The sequence below is a fragment of the Salvelinus alpinus genome, chromosome 26 (genome assembly GCF_045679555.1).
Source record: "Salvelinus alpinus chromosome 26, SLU_Salpinus.1, whole genome shotgun sequence".
Lineage (NCBI taxonomy): Eukaryota > Metazoa > Chordata > Actinopteri > Salmoniformes > Salmonidae > Salvelinus > Salvelinus alpinus.
The window spans coordinates 8707726-8724515 of record NC_092111.1 but is presented as its reverse complement, the minus strand read 5'-3'; the positions used below and the strand labels follow the sequence as shown (position 1 = coordinate 8724515).

General features: G+C 42.5%; 1 protein-coding gene across 1 annotated transcript; it reads left to right on the top strand.

The window, feature by feature from the left end:
* Positions 1-197: 197 nt before the first annotated feature.
* LOC139554590 (adaptin ear-binding coat-associated protein 1-like) lies at positions 198-8861 on the top strand. Its single transcript, XM_071367516.1, has 8 exons — positions 198-477; positions 1326-1426; positions 1681-1785; positions 3392-3473; positions 3713-3821; positions 3952-4099; positions 5593-5689; positions 5837-8861. The coding sequence occupies exons 1-8, from the start codon at positions 233-235 to the stop codon at positions 5889-5891; spliced, it is 942 nt and encodes a 313-aa protein (XP_071223617.1). The 5' UTR covers positions 198-232; the 3' UTR covers positions 5892-8861.
* The last annotated feature ends 7929 nt before the right edge of the window (positions 8862-16790 follow it).

The window sequence follows — 16790 nt, the reverse complement described above, 5'->3', positions numbered from 1 at the left end:
CTGAAACAAATACTATGTTTGCTTCTTTGTTTTTCCACAAATGAACTGAATATTCTTGGGAGCAGTCTTGCCTGTTTCTCATAAAGTATGTGTTTATTGAGCATTTTCTGGGTCTCAAAAGTATACATAAACAGCTGTTTGCCATATTTACCAATGCCATCTATGGGAGCTTACACATCTAGCCTATTATACATATTATTGGAAGAGGGATGCTGCCTTAAAACATTGTGGGATGTGCGCAGGGTCAATGCATCCATTGATGGAGCACAAACTCCGCTCTGGAATCCCCATCACGTCATCGCCGTCTTGTGAGTATATAGGCCACTCGCAAAAACCGAAAGGAACTATAAGTAAGCCACACATCAATTTCATTTACATCAAGATGGCGACCGAGGGCGAATACGAGTCGATCCTTTGCGTTAAACCCGACGTCAACGTTTATCGAATACCACCGAGGGCTACAAATCGTGGATACAGGTAAATATAAAGGGTTGACCCATATTTGGGGTGTTGGACAAAAACCGCGGTGCCGGTGGTTCTATCTGTGGTCATAGTGCTGCATCGTGTGTGTGCGCCCATCTGTCTGTGCGCTAAGTGGATGTTAACAGCAGTCGACGTGTGTCTAATATTTGTTTTCGTAGGCCTACGACTCACTAATTATTCTGCTCCATTGGTAATATTGATGTTACTCTCGCAAAGCTGGCACTATCAGTGCGGATGACTCGACAGTGAATGGCATGATATGTGTATTTGCGTGTGCTGTTTATCAGCATAGTTTAACCAGAAAATGTATTGACAGCAAATGTTATATGGATGTATATTAGGTGATAAATAGCCCTATATTGTGCCTATAATACAAGGCTCCCCGTCATTCTACACCAATTGTATTATGATAGTAAAATTGATTACAGAATAGCTCAAATAATGAAACCAATGTATATTAAAGGCATCTGAAACAAACAGTGCCAGCTGCCAGGGAGAAAGTAGAGTCGTTTCAGCAGACTACTGTTTTCAGTCTGGCCTATATGTGTGTGGCCCAGTTACCTGTAGGCTAAATGGTTTTAATTAAAATTCTCTAAAACCATACATTATCTGATATGCTATTAATTAGGGGTTGTGATCTTCATCACAGTCTTGCTTCAGCCTTCAGGAATTATAAGAACAAGACAATTGGGTCAATTCAGAATTCTCTCCATATTGTACAGTACTATTTGTTACAAAAGCTGGTCTGAGAACAGTTGGAATAGGCACTGTTTACTGACCTTCTGACCTACTCCCTGTTTTGCCTTGTTATTGGCTACCTCTGACCTGGGTATTTCCTGTAGGGCAGCAGACTGGAAGCTGGATGTGCCCGATTGGTCAGGGCGCATGCGGATCACGGCGAAGGGGAAAGTGGCCTACATCAAACTGGAAGACAAAGTCTCAGGTGTGAGAGTCATGAAACTGTGTGTGTGTGTGTGTGTGTGTGTGTGTGTGTGTGTGTGTGTGTGTGTGTGTGTGTGTGTGTGTGTGTGTGTGTGTGTGTGTGTGTGTGTGTGTGTGTGTGTGTGTGTGGCAGGCACAGGTGCCTCTTTGTCCCAACATTGCTCATCAGGGCCCTTTCAATGTAGCTAATAAAATTAACTTCATACAGCATATCTGTGTGGTTTATGATTATGTGTTTCTCTTCCGATCCTGCAGGGGAGCTGTTCGCTCAGGCCCCTGTCACAGAGTATCCCGGCATCGCAGTTGAAACCGTAAGCGACTCCAGTCGCTACTTTGTCCTGCGAATACAGGATGACAATGGTGTGTGTATATGGGTGAAAAACCCCTCACTGTGCGTTCATAGCTATGTCAGCCTTTTACACAAGTCATATAGTGTTATGTCAGCCTCCTTTAGCAGGTTTTAGTACTTTCATCAGTCTATGGCAACATCTTTTCTCTGATCACAGTGCGCTCATAGAGTTTGTCAGCTCTCCTCAAATGTAAATTCACTCTACACTTACAGTACCAGTGAAAAGTTTGGACACACCAACTTATTCAAGGGTTTTTCTTTATTTTTACTATTTCCACAATGTAGAATAATAGTGAAGACTTCAAAAACTATGACATAACACATATGGAATCATGTAGTAACCAAAAAAGTGTTAAACAATTCAAAATATATTTTACATTTGAGATTCTTCAAAGTAGCCACCCTTTGCCTTGATGACAGCTTTGCACACTCTTGGCTTTCTCTCAACCACCTTCACCTGGAATGCTTTTCCTTTATTCTTGAAGGAGTTACCACATATTGTTGGCTGCTTTTCCTGCTGTGGTAGCCATGCTGGATAAGTGTGCCTTGAATTCTAAATAAATCCCTGACAGTGTCACCAGCAAAGCACCATCACACCTCCTCCTCCATGCTTCACGGTGGGAACAACACATGCAGAGATCATCCGTTCACCTACTCTGCGTCTCACAAAGACACAGCAGTTGGAACCAAAATTCTCAAAATTGGACTCATCTGACCGAAGGACAGATTTCCACCAGTCTAATGTCCATTCCTCATTTTTCTTGGCCCAAGGAAGTCTCTTCTTCTTAATGGTGTCTTTTAGTAGTCGGTTCTTTACAGCAATTCGACCATGAAGGGCTGATTCACGCAGTCTCCTCTGAACAGTTGATGTTGAGATGTGTCTGTTACATGAACTCTGTGAAGCATTTAATGGGCTGCCGTTTCTGAGGCTGGTAACTCTAATAAACTTATCCTCTGCAGCAGAGGTTACTCTGGGTCTTCCTTTTCTGTGGCGGTCCTCATGAGAGCCAGTTTCATCATAGCGCTTGATGGTTTTTGCAACTGCACTTGAAGAAACTGTCAAAGTTCTTGAAATGTTCCAGATTGACTGACCATGTCTTAAAGTAATGATGGACTGTCATTTCTATTTGAGCTGTATGGATGTGGTCTTTTACCAACTAGGGCTATCTTCTGTATACCAAATTGGGCTATCTTCTCAAACGCATTAAGGTGGAAAGAAATTCCACAATTGAACTTTTAACAAGGCACACCTGTTAATTGAAAAGCATGAAAGAATGCCAAGAGTTAATTGAAATGCATTCCAGGTGACTACCTCATGAAGCTGGTTGAGAGAATGCCAAGAGTATGCAAAGCTGTCATCAAGGCAAAGGGTGGCTACTTTGAAGAATCTCAAATATAAAATATATTTTGATTTGTTTAAACACTTTTTTTGGTTACTACATGATTCCATATGTGTTATTTCATAGTTTTGATGTCTTCACTATTATTCTTCATTGTAGAAAATAGTAAAAATAAAGAAAACCCTTGAATGATTAGGTGTGTCCAAACTTTTGACTGGAACTGTATGTCAGCTCGATGTCAATGAACTCATACAGCTATGTCAACCTACTCTCTCAGGCCGCAGTGCGTTCATTGGTGTTGGATTCGGGGACAGAGGGGACTCTTTTGACTTCAACGTGTCTTTGCAGGACCACTTTAAGTAAGTGATGGAAGGGGTCACTCCAAGGACAGTGTGACTGTCAAGGCACTCAAACATTGGTGCGTCATCATCTCCCACTAATAACAAACACACGTACTGTGGTCTGTCTGCAGCATAAGTTGCCAGCCAAAACAACGTGTCATTGAGTTTGCTTGTTCCAGATGCTGCAGTTTTGAAAACAGCTGATGTTACATTGCTTTTTTCCTGTGTCAGTGCAGTCAATATTGTGTGTGTTACAGGTGGGTGAAACAAGAGAATGAGATCAGCAAAAACCCTCAGGGGGCAGCTTTAGGACCAAAGCTGGACTTGGGATTTAAAGACGGACAAACCATCACCCTTAATATTGGGGTAAAGACCTAGCACAATTGACCTAGATCATTCTTGTAGAAATTGTATTGCCCTTGCCGCTGTGGTCTGTTTGGGATTGGCTATTTGGCTTTTCCACGACATCAATATTCTCATCCTTTCTCTCTTCAAGCAAGGCAAAAAGAGGGATAAGCCACGCCCACAGGGGGCAGGTGGGCTCGGTCTCCTACCGCCACCACCAAAAGGAAAGATGGCCCCTCCTCCTTCCTCTGCCTTCTCCAATCACAACACAGTGCATCAAACAGGAGGCTCAGATACGGGTACAGCAGTTAAAACTCTCAATAAAGCCTTGATAAACTTCTCTATAGCTAAATAAAGCTTTGATTGGTAAACTACATGGCCACATTAGTGGATTCGGTTATTTCAGCCACTCCCGTTGCTGACAGGTGTATAAAATCGATCACACAGCCGTACAATCTCCATAGACAAACATTGGCAGTAGATTGACCCGTAGTATGACTTTCAACGTAGCACCGTCAAAGGATGCCACCTTACCAACAAGTCAGTTCGTCAAATTTCTGCCCTGCTAGAGCTGCCCCGGTCAACTTTAAGTGCTGTTATTGTGAAGTGGATACGTGTAGGAGCAACACCGGCTCATCCGCGAGGTGGTAAACCACACAAGCTCACAGAACGGGACTGCCGAGTGTTGAACCGCGTAGCACATAAATAATCGTCTGTCCTCGGTTGTAACACTCACTACCGAGTTCCAAACTGCCTCCTGGAAGCAACGTCAGCACAAGAACTGTTCATCGGGAGCTTCATGAAATGGGTTTCCATGGCCGAGCTGCCTCACACAAGCATAAGATCACCATGCACAATGCCAAGCGTCAGCTGGAGTGGTTTTAAACTGGCCAGAATTGAAGCAGTGGAAAGGCGTTCTCTGGAGTGATGAATCTCGCTTCACCATCTGGCAGTCCGACGGACAAATCTGGGTTTTAGCGGATGCCAGGAGAAAGCTACCTGCCCAAATGCATAGTGGAGGAGGAATAATGGTCTGGGGCTGCTTTTCATGGTCCGGGCTAGGCCCATTCGTTCCAGTGAAGGGAAATCTTAACGCTACAGCATACAATGGCATTCTAGACGATTCTGTGCTTCCTACTTTGTGGCAACTGATTGGGGAAGGCCCTTTTCTGTTTCAGCATGACAATGCCCCCGTGCACAAAGTGAGATCCATACAGAAATGGCTTGTCGAATTTGGCGTGGAAGAACTTGACTGGCCTGCACAGAGCCCTGACCTCAACTCCATTGAACACCTTTTGGGATGAATTGGAACACCGACTGCGAGCCAGGCCTAATCGCCCAACATCAGTACTTGACCACCCTAATACTGTCGTTGCTCAATGGAAGCAAGTCCCCACAGCAATGTTCCAACATCTAGTGGGAAGCCTTCCCAGAAGAGTGGAGGCTGTTATAGCAGACCAACTCCATATTAATGGCCATGATTTTGAAATGAGATGTCTGACGAGCATGTAGTGTCCCTGTAGTATAGCTTTTGGCCATGTAGTGTAGCTTTGATTGTTCATTTTCTCTCTCTCTCTCTCTCTCTCTCTCTCTCTCTCTCTCTCTCTCTCTCTCTCTCTCTCTCTCTCTCTCTCTCTCTCTCTCTGTCGTGTGTCTCTCTCTCAATTCAAAGGGGCTTTATTGGCATGGAAAACATGTTATCATTGTTTATTTCACTTGCTTTGGCAATCACAAATGAACAGTTAACATAAACACACAAACATTTCAGAAGTTTCTCTCTCTCTCTCTCTAGGCTGTTTGCTAGATCTGGACAGTAGTAACTCCAACACTGTGGTCCAATCATCCAACCCCAGCAGTGATCTTTGGGGAGACTTCTCCTCTCCTGCATGGTAACTTGTTAGAACTGTCTGTGACGGAGCTCATTGTAGCTTTTTTTCTTGTTATGCTATGACATACTGATATATGCTTGATATACTGTTATACCAGCATTGCTATGAGTCAGTCAGCCTGTAAAAATAGTCTCTTTTTGTCTTCAGTTCGCTCCCTCCAACATTGCGTCAAGAGCACACGCCGAATTGGGGCCAGTTTTGAGTCCACATCATCGCCTTTTTCATTTGTCTCCATGGCTGAACGCAATGCCTCCCTCCGTCGCTACAAACACAATCAAAGTAAACTTTCCAGGAGACAAAGAGCACCATGCACATTACAATCTCCTCTCAAAGTAAAAAATAATAATGAAAAAGTGATATTAGGGATGATAATGCAAATCTATTGCAAATATTCAATGTTTGGTCATATGAGCTTCATGGTAGGTCTTCAATATATCCTAAGGGCTATGATGATAGGATCTTCCGTAGCAGCAATTTTACAGTGCTGCTTTTTACCCGGCAACAGCGCCCTCTTGTTAATGTTTACCTAAACATCCCTACATGCTGGATTTTAGAGAGGGGAACCCATAGGGAATGACAATATTTTCCATAGGGCTTTCCCCTGATCATAATAGGGAACAGCATTCGTAGTAAATAATTGTGTAAAGGAATTGCTCAGACACTCGCCCAATTTTGTTTCGCCCCGTTCTCCTCAGTGTGCAATCGTTCACTCCCCCTCAATGATTTAAAAGCATTGGATGGAGTGAATCTATCATATTCCTTATGATTGCATGCAAACTATAGGCTATTTTTGGGAGAAGGGGGAGAACCGCAATAGGGCTCATATTGATGAACTTATCTGTTTCCATTGTACTGACTGCCTCACGCTTGGCCTGTTTTAAAGAGCGAAGAGCATGTATTCTTGTTAACTTTGCTGCAGAGGACTTGACACAGCCCTCTACAGTCCATTTGTAAGTAGGTAGTTGTGATGTAGTGTACATTGGATGAAAATGGGTGAAAATCCCTACTTGTAATGACAGAACATACAGTTGAAGTCGGAAGTTTACATACACCTTAGCCAAATACATTTAAACTCAGTTTTTCACAATTCCTGACATTTACTCCAAGTAAAAATTCCCTGTTTTAGGTCAGTTAGGATCACCACTTTATTTGAAGAATGTGAAATGTCAGAATAATAGTAGAGAATGATTTATTTATTTCATCACATTCCCAGTGGGTCAGAAGTTTACATACACTCAATTAGTATTTGGTAGCATTGCCTTTAAATTGTTTAAAAAATTGGTGCACTTCACAAAATAGATGGCATCATGATGAAAGAAAATTATGTGGATATATTGAAGCAACATCAAGACATCAGTCAGGAAGTTAAAGCTTGGTCGCAAATGGGTCTTCCAAATGGACAATGACCCCAAGCATACTTCCAAAGTTGTGGGAAGCTTGTGGAAGGCTACACCGAAATGTTGGCCAAGTCCAAAATTTCGGTGTAGCCTTCCACAAGCTTCCCGCAATAGGTTTTGTGAATTTTGGCCCATTCCTCTTGACAGAGCTGCTGTAACTGAGTCAGGTTTGGAGGCCTCCTTGCTCACACACGCTTTTTCAGTTATGGCCACATATTTTCTATAGGATTGAGGTCATGGCTTTGTGATGGCCACTCCAAAACCTTGACTTTGTTGTCCTTAAGCCATTTTGCCACAACTTTGGAAGTATGCTTGGGGTCATTGTCCATTTGGAAGACCCATTTGCGACCAAGCTTTAACTTCCTGACTGATGTCTTGATGTTGCTTCAATATATCCATATAATTTTCTTTCATCATGATGCTATCTATTTTGTGAAGTGCACCAGTCCCTCCTGCAGCAAAGCACCCCCACAACATGATGCTGCCATCACCATGCTTCACGGTTGGGATGGTGTTCTTTGGCTTGCAATCCTCCCCCTTTTTCCTCCAAACATAACAATGGTCATTATGGCCAAACAGTTCTATTTTTGTTTCATCAGAGCAGAGGACATTTCTCCAAAAAAGTACGATCTTTGTCCCCATGTGCAGGTGCAAACCGTAGTCTGGCTTTTTGATGGCGGTTTTGGAGCAGTGGCTTCTTCCTTGCTGAGCGGCCTTTCAGGTTATGTTGATATAGGACTCGTTTTACTGTGGATATAGATACTTTTGTACCTGTTTCCTCCAGCATCTTCACATGGTCCTTTGCTGTTGTTCTGGGATTGATTTGCACTTTTTGCACCAAAGTACGTTCATCTCTAGGAGACAGAATGCGTCTCCTTCCTGAGCGGTATGACGGCTGTGTGGTCCCATGGTGTTTATACTTGCGTACTATTGTTTGTACAGATGAACGTGGCGTTTGGAAATTGCTCCCAAGGATGAACCAGACTTGTGGAGGTCTACAGTTCGTTTTCTGAGGTCTTGGCTGATTTCTTTTGATTTTCCCATGATGTCAAGCAAAGAGGCACTGAGTTTGAAGGTAGGCCTTGAAATACATCCACAGGTACACCTCCAATTTTCTGGAATTTTCCAAGCTGTTTAAAGGCACAGTCAACTTAGTGTATGTAAACTTCTGACCCACTGGAATTGTGATACAGTGAATTCTAAGTGAAATAATCTGTCTGTAAACAATTGTTGGAAAAATGACTTGTGTCATGCACAAAGTAGATGTCCTAACCGACTTGCCAAAACTATAGTTTGTTAATAAGACATTTGTGGAGTGGTTGAAAACAAGTTTTAATGACTCCAACCTAAGTGTATGTAAACCTCCGCCTTCAACTGTAGGTGTAAAACTAATGATATTCGCAAAAGTGCTTTTCAATGTTTAATTTGTATGAGTTTTAAAGAAGTAGCCTGGGATGCCAGATCTGTGTCCGCCTACTCCTCCAATCTGGCAACCAGGCTGTGAAATGATGATTGTCTAACGCAGTGTAATATAAATGTCTAACAACTGCAGCTATTGTTGTCGAGGATGTGCTGTTGTATATTGATGAATGCTGTTGGGATTGAATAAGTCGCCTAATGTCAAAAGTGTTTGTTTACCTTCCCCAGAACATGGTTTCAGATGGCTCTGTCATTCCATAGTTACTGTAATTTCACCAGACGCGTACTTAGGATTTATTGCCTTGGTCGTCATCCTTCATGACATCTGAAAGTGGCAATAAAAACCTTCAACGGGAGTCGTGTGTCTTTGTGCCTTCTTATGGATGATGCATGGTAGAAAAGGTTAGACTTGGATTAAGAGGGTCAAAAAACTAAAGTAATTACATAAGTCACTTTTTCTATCTCAAAATATGACGTTTGTATTTTGTTATTTCATCTGTTCATGAGAGTGTAGACAGTGTTTTGCCTTTTATGTATGTCCAAGTTGTTTGAAAAACGTGCCTTCCAAAAATACAAAAGACATTCCAAAAATTAGGACATTAATATTTGGAAGTTGAATATTTACATGAAATGTAAATAGTTAGTGTAACTCTCAACTTCTACCACTAGGGGGACAGCCCAACACTGACCACCACGGAGCCACTTTGAACTGCTTTGTACATGCTCTGCTTTTTAACCTGCCACTCCAGCCTCAGTACATCTACTCACACCTACATACTGTACCAGGGACTTGAAGGCAAGCACAGGCAGACGCCGATTCCCACGTAAAGCTACCTGACATTATCTGAAGCACGAGGATGATAAGTTAACAGACCCGACACATTCGTCACAAATACCAAGTTGACACAACAGGGTCAGGTGGAAATGGGCACAGGGGACATAACGCAAAGAACACCGTGGACAGACAGATTGATAAGACTGACATGAGCCAGGCAGAGGCAGGAATAAAAATGAAGAGAGCGAGTGTGAGAGAGAGAAGTGGTAGAGAGAAAGGGGGTCAGCGTGACTCCGTGACTGGTTGCTGGTGATGCACATGTTTTACATTAAATTTTAGTCATTTAGCAGATGCTCTTATCCAGAGAAACTTTAAGGAGCCATTAGGGTTAAGTGCCTTGCTCAAGGGCACAACGACAGATTTTTCACCTAGATGACTCCGGGATTATGTTTATAGTTTGACATTTTTTAAATCTCAAAATATGATGTTTGAAAGTTAGATTTTGTTGTTTCGTCTGTTCATTAAAATTAAGACAAAGCTTTACCTTCAAGGTGTGTACTGTGTGTCAAAGGTGTTAGGAAACATGGCTTCCCAAAATAAACTACAAAAATGAGGACATTAATATTTAAAGTTGTACATTTACGTTCCTATATCCCTTGACAGGGAAAAGTATGTCAAACCAGTGACCTTTCGGTTACTGGCCCAATGCTCTTAACCGCTAGGCTACCTGCCGCCTTGATATGACCCAGGCAGAGGGGTGGGCGTCATCTCTGCATGGCTGGCCGCTGTTAGCATTGCTGACAGAGAAAACGATAGACGGATATGGATGGACAACAAGAGTAATGAGAAAGATGGAAAAAGGAGAACAGGTACGGTCTTCCACTGAGCCTCGTCTATCTCTCTCCATTTGAAAAGAAGAATTTGTTCTTAACTGACTTGCCTTTAGTTAAATAAAGGTAGAATAAAAATTCCCCCTCCCGTCCCTGGATTTCGTTCCACTGATCAATTGGCAACACGTGGCTCATACACATGTACTCATAGTTCTGAGGAATGGGGCTTGCTATGCTATTAGTCTGTCAATGCTTTGAAGATGACACACTCTGAAAATACCAAGAGGGTCTGGACCACGCTCAGTGTCAAATATCTGTACATTTTTTACATTTCAATGGATAATTCAGCCAAATTGGAAATGTAGCATATTTGTTTACTTAGTCCACTGTCTGTATGCACAAGAAAAGACTGCAATCCATACTTTGGTTTTGTTCAACTAGCCACTGCCACCAATGGCTGATATTAGCATTTTCTAACCAAAAGCCACCAATGGCTGATATTAGCATTTTCTAACCAAAAGCCATGTAAGTCAATGTTCCCCAGTTAGCATGCTTTACAGTTCATGCACAAATCATCCAAAAGTAACTTAATTTGAACTAAACAATCCCCTTCAGCGATTATTTGGACATCAAATTTGAAGCATGCTAACTGGGGACTTACACTGACCTACATTAGAAAGTTGTAATATTAGTGGTTGGTGACAGTGGTTAGTTGTGACAGAGGATGTTGCTCTCTTAAAACACAATTCCACTTACCTAGGTTGTAGTCTATTCTGCAAAACAGTTTTGGGATAAATGTGCGGTTCGCTTTAGGTATTTGATTTAGGTGTTTTCAGAGCCCCATTCATTCTGAAAATATCCTTGAAACACCTTTGAAACATTATTATAAAAGTAACTTTCAGGAGGACGTGACTGCATAGCATTTTTGAAAATTAGCTTTATTTTGTTATCCTTTATTTCAAATTATATTTGAGAGTTTTTACATTTTTATACAAGTGTAAAGGACATCACGTTACTTGCTTAGCGAGTACCACTTCCTCCCTATTCGGCCCATACTTGGCGCGAACTCAGGACCTCTGCCTTGCTATCACACGTGACCACCCTCTTGAAGCGTCTTACCAGTCTGCGCCACGCGAAAAGCTAGCTATTCCCTAGTGCAAGTGGGGCCACTTCAGGCTGAGGACTACGTTTCACACATCCCAATGTGCTACACAAGCACATGAGATTCTAGTTCTGATTCCAATTCTCTCGTCTCCTCCATCCATCATTTTTGAAGTTGGCTCACAAACACAGGTCTGGACCAAGGCAGTTGGTGGTTCAGGTATCAGGCCACAGAGCGCCAGGCTGCACTAGTCTTGTGCTAGGCCCATTAACAGGCTTGTAGTTACTGGATGCTAATATTAACTTGCCCATGAGAGGCTGACGCCTTATGTGTCTTGTAAAATTGTATGTCAACATTTAATACATGTCTATTAATGAAACTCTGAGTCAAAAAACGAGACCGATCGGTTTTAATTTAGTTAGCATGGGATCTGATGTTGTGGCCACGAGAAAATACATTTTCAATATACCTAAAAATGCATTTCTCTCGATCTTTCTCGCCCCTCCCCCCTCTCACTCTGACACACACATAATTCAGCATACTTTTACAAGCACACACCATTAATGACTCATATCAGGTGAAATGTCAGAAGTGAGCCGCGGTTGGAATAGTGTGTTGGAGCTGTGCAGCGATCCTTCTCACCCCCAATCCAACCCAGCCCCTCTCCTTCTCATGTGTAATACCCTAATTAAACTGCCCAGCCGTTAACGAGACATTATTAACGAGTTTAACGAGTTTTGGCCAAGTGGGTTATAACCTGGTGTTGTTAGCCTGCCAGATCCAGATGATGACTATTTTATATATTTGTTTCTGGCTAGTGCCCCTTTTCTGACGCCATTTTCGGACCCTTGTTTTGCTCCTAAAGCCGGGGTTTTTACTCTTGGATTCACACAAAGGACAACCCATGTAGGGTGACCTACATAGCATTCCTTTTACACATACGTTTACCCATCTGGGCTGCACTGTGGTGATTTTAGGACTATCGGGCATTGGGGGCTTCAACCTCGGTGTTTTACAAGGGGATCAGGTGTTGTGGCCCAGAACTTAACACTTGCATTTACATTGACCTTTTGTTGTCATTTAGCAGACGCTTTTATCCAAAGCAACTTACAGTAAGTGCATTCATCTTAAAGATAGCTAGGGGATAAAACCACATATCACAGCTGTAGTAAGTACATTTTTCCTCAATACAGAAGCAATCAGCAAAGGCAGTGCTAGTAGGAAAAGACAACTGCAGAAAAAAGACTGAGATGTCTTATTTAAGATGCTCTTTGAAGAGGTATGGTTTCAGTTGTATTCAGAAGACGGACATGGTCTCTGCTGTCCTAGCCACAGGGAGAAGCTCGCTCCACCATTGAAGAGCTTTGACTGGCCTGAGTGGGAGCTGACCCCCCGTAGGGGTGGGACGACCAAGACACTAGAGGTGGCCGAACGGAGTGCTCAGGCTGGGGTGTAGGGTTTGAGCATAGCCTGAAGGTAGGGAGGGGCAGTTCTTGCTGCTCCGTAGGCAAGTATCATGGTCTTGTAGGTCAGTGGTTCCCAAACTTTGTATAGTCCCGTACCGCTTTAAACATTCAACCTCCAGCTGCGTACCCCCTCTAGCACCAAGGGCAGCGCACTCTCAAATGTTGTTTTTTTCCATCATTGTAAGCCTGCCACGCGCACACTATACGATACATTTATTAAACATAAGAATGAGTGTGCGTTTTTGTCACAATCCGGCTCGTGGGAAGTGACAAAGAGCTCTTATAGGACCATGGCACAAATAATAATATAAAAATAATCAATGATTTTGCTCTTCATTTAACCATCTTATGTATAAAACCTTATTTGTTCATAAATTGTGAATAACCACAGGTTAATGAGATGGGTGTGCTTGAAAGGATGCACATAACTCTGCAATGTTGGGTTGTATTGGAGAGAGTCTGTCTTAAATCATTTTCCACGCACAGTCTGTGCCTGTGTTTATTTTTTATGCTAGTGAGGGCCGAGAATCCACTCTCACATAGGTACGTGGTTGCAAAGGGCAACAGCGTGATTTGCCAAGGCAGGATAATCTGAGCGCAGCCCAATCCAGAAATCTGGCAGTGGCTTCTGATTTAATTCAATTTTCACAGAACCGCTTGTTGCAATTTCGCTTGTTCAGATATCGGTTAATGGACTGGAGGCAGGGCATGAAAGGGATAAAGAATCCAGTTGTTTGTGTCATCCGTTTCGGGAAAGTACCTGCGCAATTGCGCACCCAACTCACTCACTCAGGTGCTTCGCTATATCACATTTGACATTGTCCGTAAGCTTGAGTTCATTTGCACACAAAAAGATCATACAATGATGGAAAGACCGGTGTGATGTCCTTGTTAATGCAGAGAGAGAAGAGCTCCAACTTCTTAATCATTGCCTCAATTTTGTCCCGCACATTGAATATAGTTGCGGAGAGTCCCTGTAATCCTAGATTCAGAACATTCAGGTGAGAAAAAACATCACCTAGATAGGCCAGTCGTATGAGAAACTCGTCATCATGCAAGCGTTCAGACAAGTGAACATTATGGTCAGTAAAGAAAACTTTAAGCTCTCAATAAAAAAAAACGTGTCAATACTTTGCCCCTTGATAACCAGCGCACTTCTGTATGTTGTAAACGCGTTACATGGTCGCTTCCCATATCATTGCATAGTGCAGAAAATACACGAGAGTTCAGGGGCCTTGCTGTAACAAAGTTAACCACTTTCACTGTAGTGTCCAAAACGTCTTTCAAGCTGTCAGGCATTCCCTTGGCAGCAAGAGCCTCTCGGTGGATGCTGCAGTGTACCCAAGTGGTGTCGGGAGCAACTGCTTGCACGCGTGTTACCACTCCACTAGGTCTCCCTGTCATGGCTTTTGCGCCATCAGTACAGATACCAACATGAGCAGCAGCTACGTTCGGCTACATGCGGACCGTTAGTGGAATTCCCGCGAGAGGGTAACAGTTAATGTGATTGGATGTTAATTATTTGACTAGGCTACCTGTATTTGACAAAGTGGTTTAATTGTATTTTTGGCAGTGAAACGAGGCTACTCAGGCGAGAAAAATACCTCACCCAAATGTATAGCCCCGTTGGAAAATATAAATGGACTGTTTGAAAAGTTGAAGAAAAAAAGTTTGGGAATACCTGTTGAAGTGGGTGTGTTCTTCGACTGGAAGCCAGTGGAGTGTGCTGAGGAGCAGGGTGACATGGGAGGACTTGGGAAGGTTGTTCATGAAATCAGTTGTTTGTAAGGACCAGCTGGTGGTCTTTGGGATGTACTGTACTGCTCTGAGTCAAGATCACTCAAACCCATAGATGTTGAATTTCTGTACTGTTTTCTAATTTGAGAAAGTGGTAAATATTGTACAACAATTTTGCTCCAATCATTTGGAATAATAAAAAGAAGTTCAACCAATCCCAGTGCATAACACACATAGTATCCTACACAGTGATATTATCCTACACGGTGATATTATCCTACCAGTAATATGGTCAAGTGCAACAAAGAATAACCTAGAAAAGCTGCAGCTTGCTCAAAACAGAGCAGCACATCTTACCCTTAACTGCACATACAGAACTAACATCAACATGCAGTCTTTCCTGGTTGAGGGTTTGGCGAGAAATGAACTGCTTCTCTTCTAGTTTTTATGAAATGACTGTAATGAAAACTCCAGGTTGTCTGCATAATCAAATAACATTCAGCTCAGACACTGATACATACCCCACAAGACACGCCACCAGGAGTCTCTTCACAGTCCCCAAGTCCAAAACGAATTCCCGGCAACGCACAGTATTATACAGAGCCATGATTACATGGAACTCCCTACCATCTCCAATTACTCAAGCAAACAGCTAAAATATTAAACAATATTTGATGGAATGGAAGAGACTGTGAGTGGACACACACACAGACACACTCTAACACACACACACTCTAACACACACACACTCTAACACACACACACTCTAACACACACACACACACAGACAGACAGACAGACAGACAGACAGACAGACAGACAGACAGACAGACAGACAGACAGACAGACAGACAGACAGACAGACAGACAGACAGACAGACAGACAGACAGACAGACAGACAGACAGACAGACAGACTCTAACACACAGACAGACAGACTCTAACACACAGACACACTCTAACACACAGACACACTCCAACACACACACACACACACACACACACACACACACACACACACACACACACACACACACACACACACACACACACACACACACACACACACACACACACACACACACAGACACACACACACACACACACACAGAGACACACACACACACACACACACACACACACACACACACACACACACACACACACACACACACACACACACACACACACACACACACACACACACACACACACACACACACACACACAGAGGCACACTCTAACACACAGACACACTCTAATACACAGGCACACACACACACACAGACACACTCTAACACACACATTATATTTTTGTTGTTGTATTATTTGTACTGTTATTTTAATTAAACTTTTTGGTATTGTTTATATATCCTTGTATTTTAAATGTGTGTGACTGTCCTTGTCTATCAATGTATAAATGTTTAGTTACTTCTCATGTGTTATATTTTTTGTGGACCCCAGGAAGAGTAGCTGCTGCTTCGGCAAAAGGTCAACACAATTTTGTTATAATAGTTTATCAAGTTGTCATAAACCATCTATACATTAATACTTAACTTGTTTTATAAGCAGCTTACAAGCGCTTCATAAAGCCTTTATTAACTATACCTTCATGTAAAGGATGACCAAATAGATCAAAGAAAATGGCTGAAATCCTATAGGTGAGTATGACATAACCACTTGAGAAGTTTTCCAGTTGTCTGGGTTGATTTACAATACCATAATGTGTTTTTTTGGGCAATGGCATGAGGCTATGGTTCTACATACTGTAGATATATATCCTTCCTGTCCTAGATTCTAGGCGCTGACCTCGTCGTTTCCAAGAAGTTGCGAGTGTCAGAGAGCAAATGTATTCAAGCAAATAAATTGACTAGCCGACCATAGTCTGCAGAACTAACCCACGTAGGGTCGTAGTGAACAAAGACGTATTGCAATTAGTTTTAAAGAATAACTATTTTATTGATAGACTTTTTGTACATGGAGTTAGAGGGATATGTGGACATGGAGTGTTTATTGTTCATGTATGCGCATTGACGGGAGGAGAAAGAGACCTGACAGCACTATGTGTACATGTGTGGTCTGTTCAAGGAATTCACCCTGTGTTTGTGATAATGTTGACTGAACATGTGTGTGACTTTTTAAGTGAATGCTGTGTGTGAACTGTTTGACTTTGTAGGGCCACAAGCGAGAAATTGGCAGAAAACGTGGGTTGGGGTAGATAGATAAGGGATGATGATGGGTAATAAACTGTGGCCGGTCAATTTTAAATAGGTTTGTGGTGACACCCTGGGAAGATCTGTGTGTGTGTGTGTGTGTGTGTTTGTTGCTCTGTGTGTGTTTGTATCTGCATTCGAGGGCATGTGTTTGTATATAGG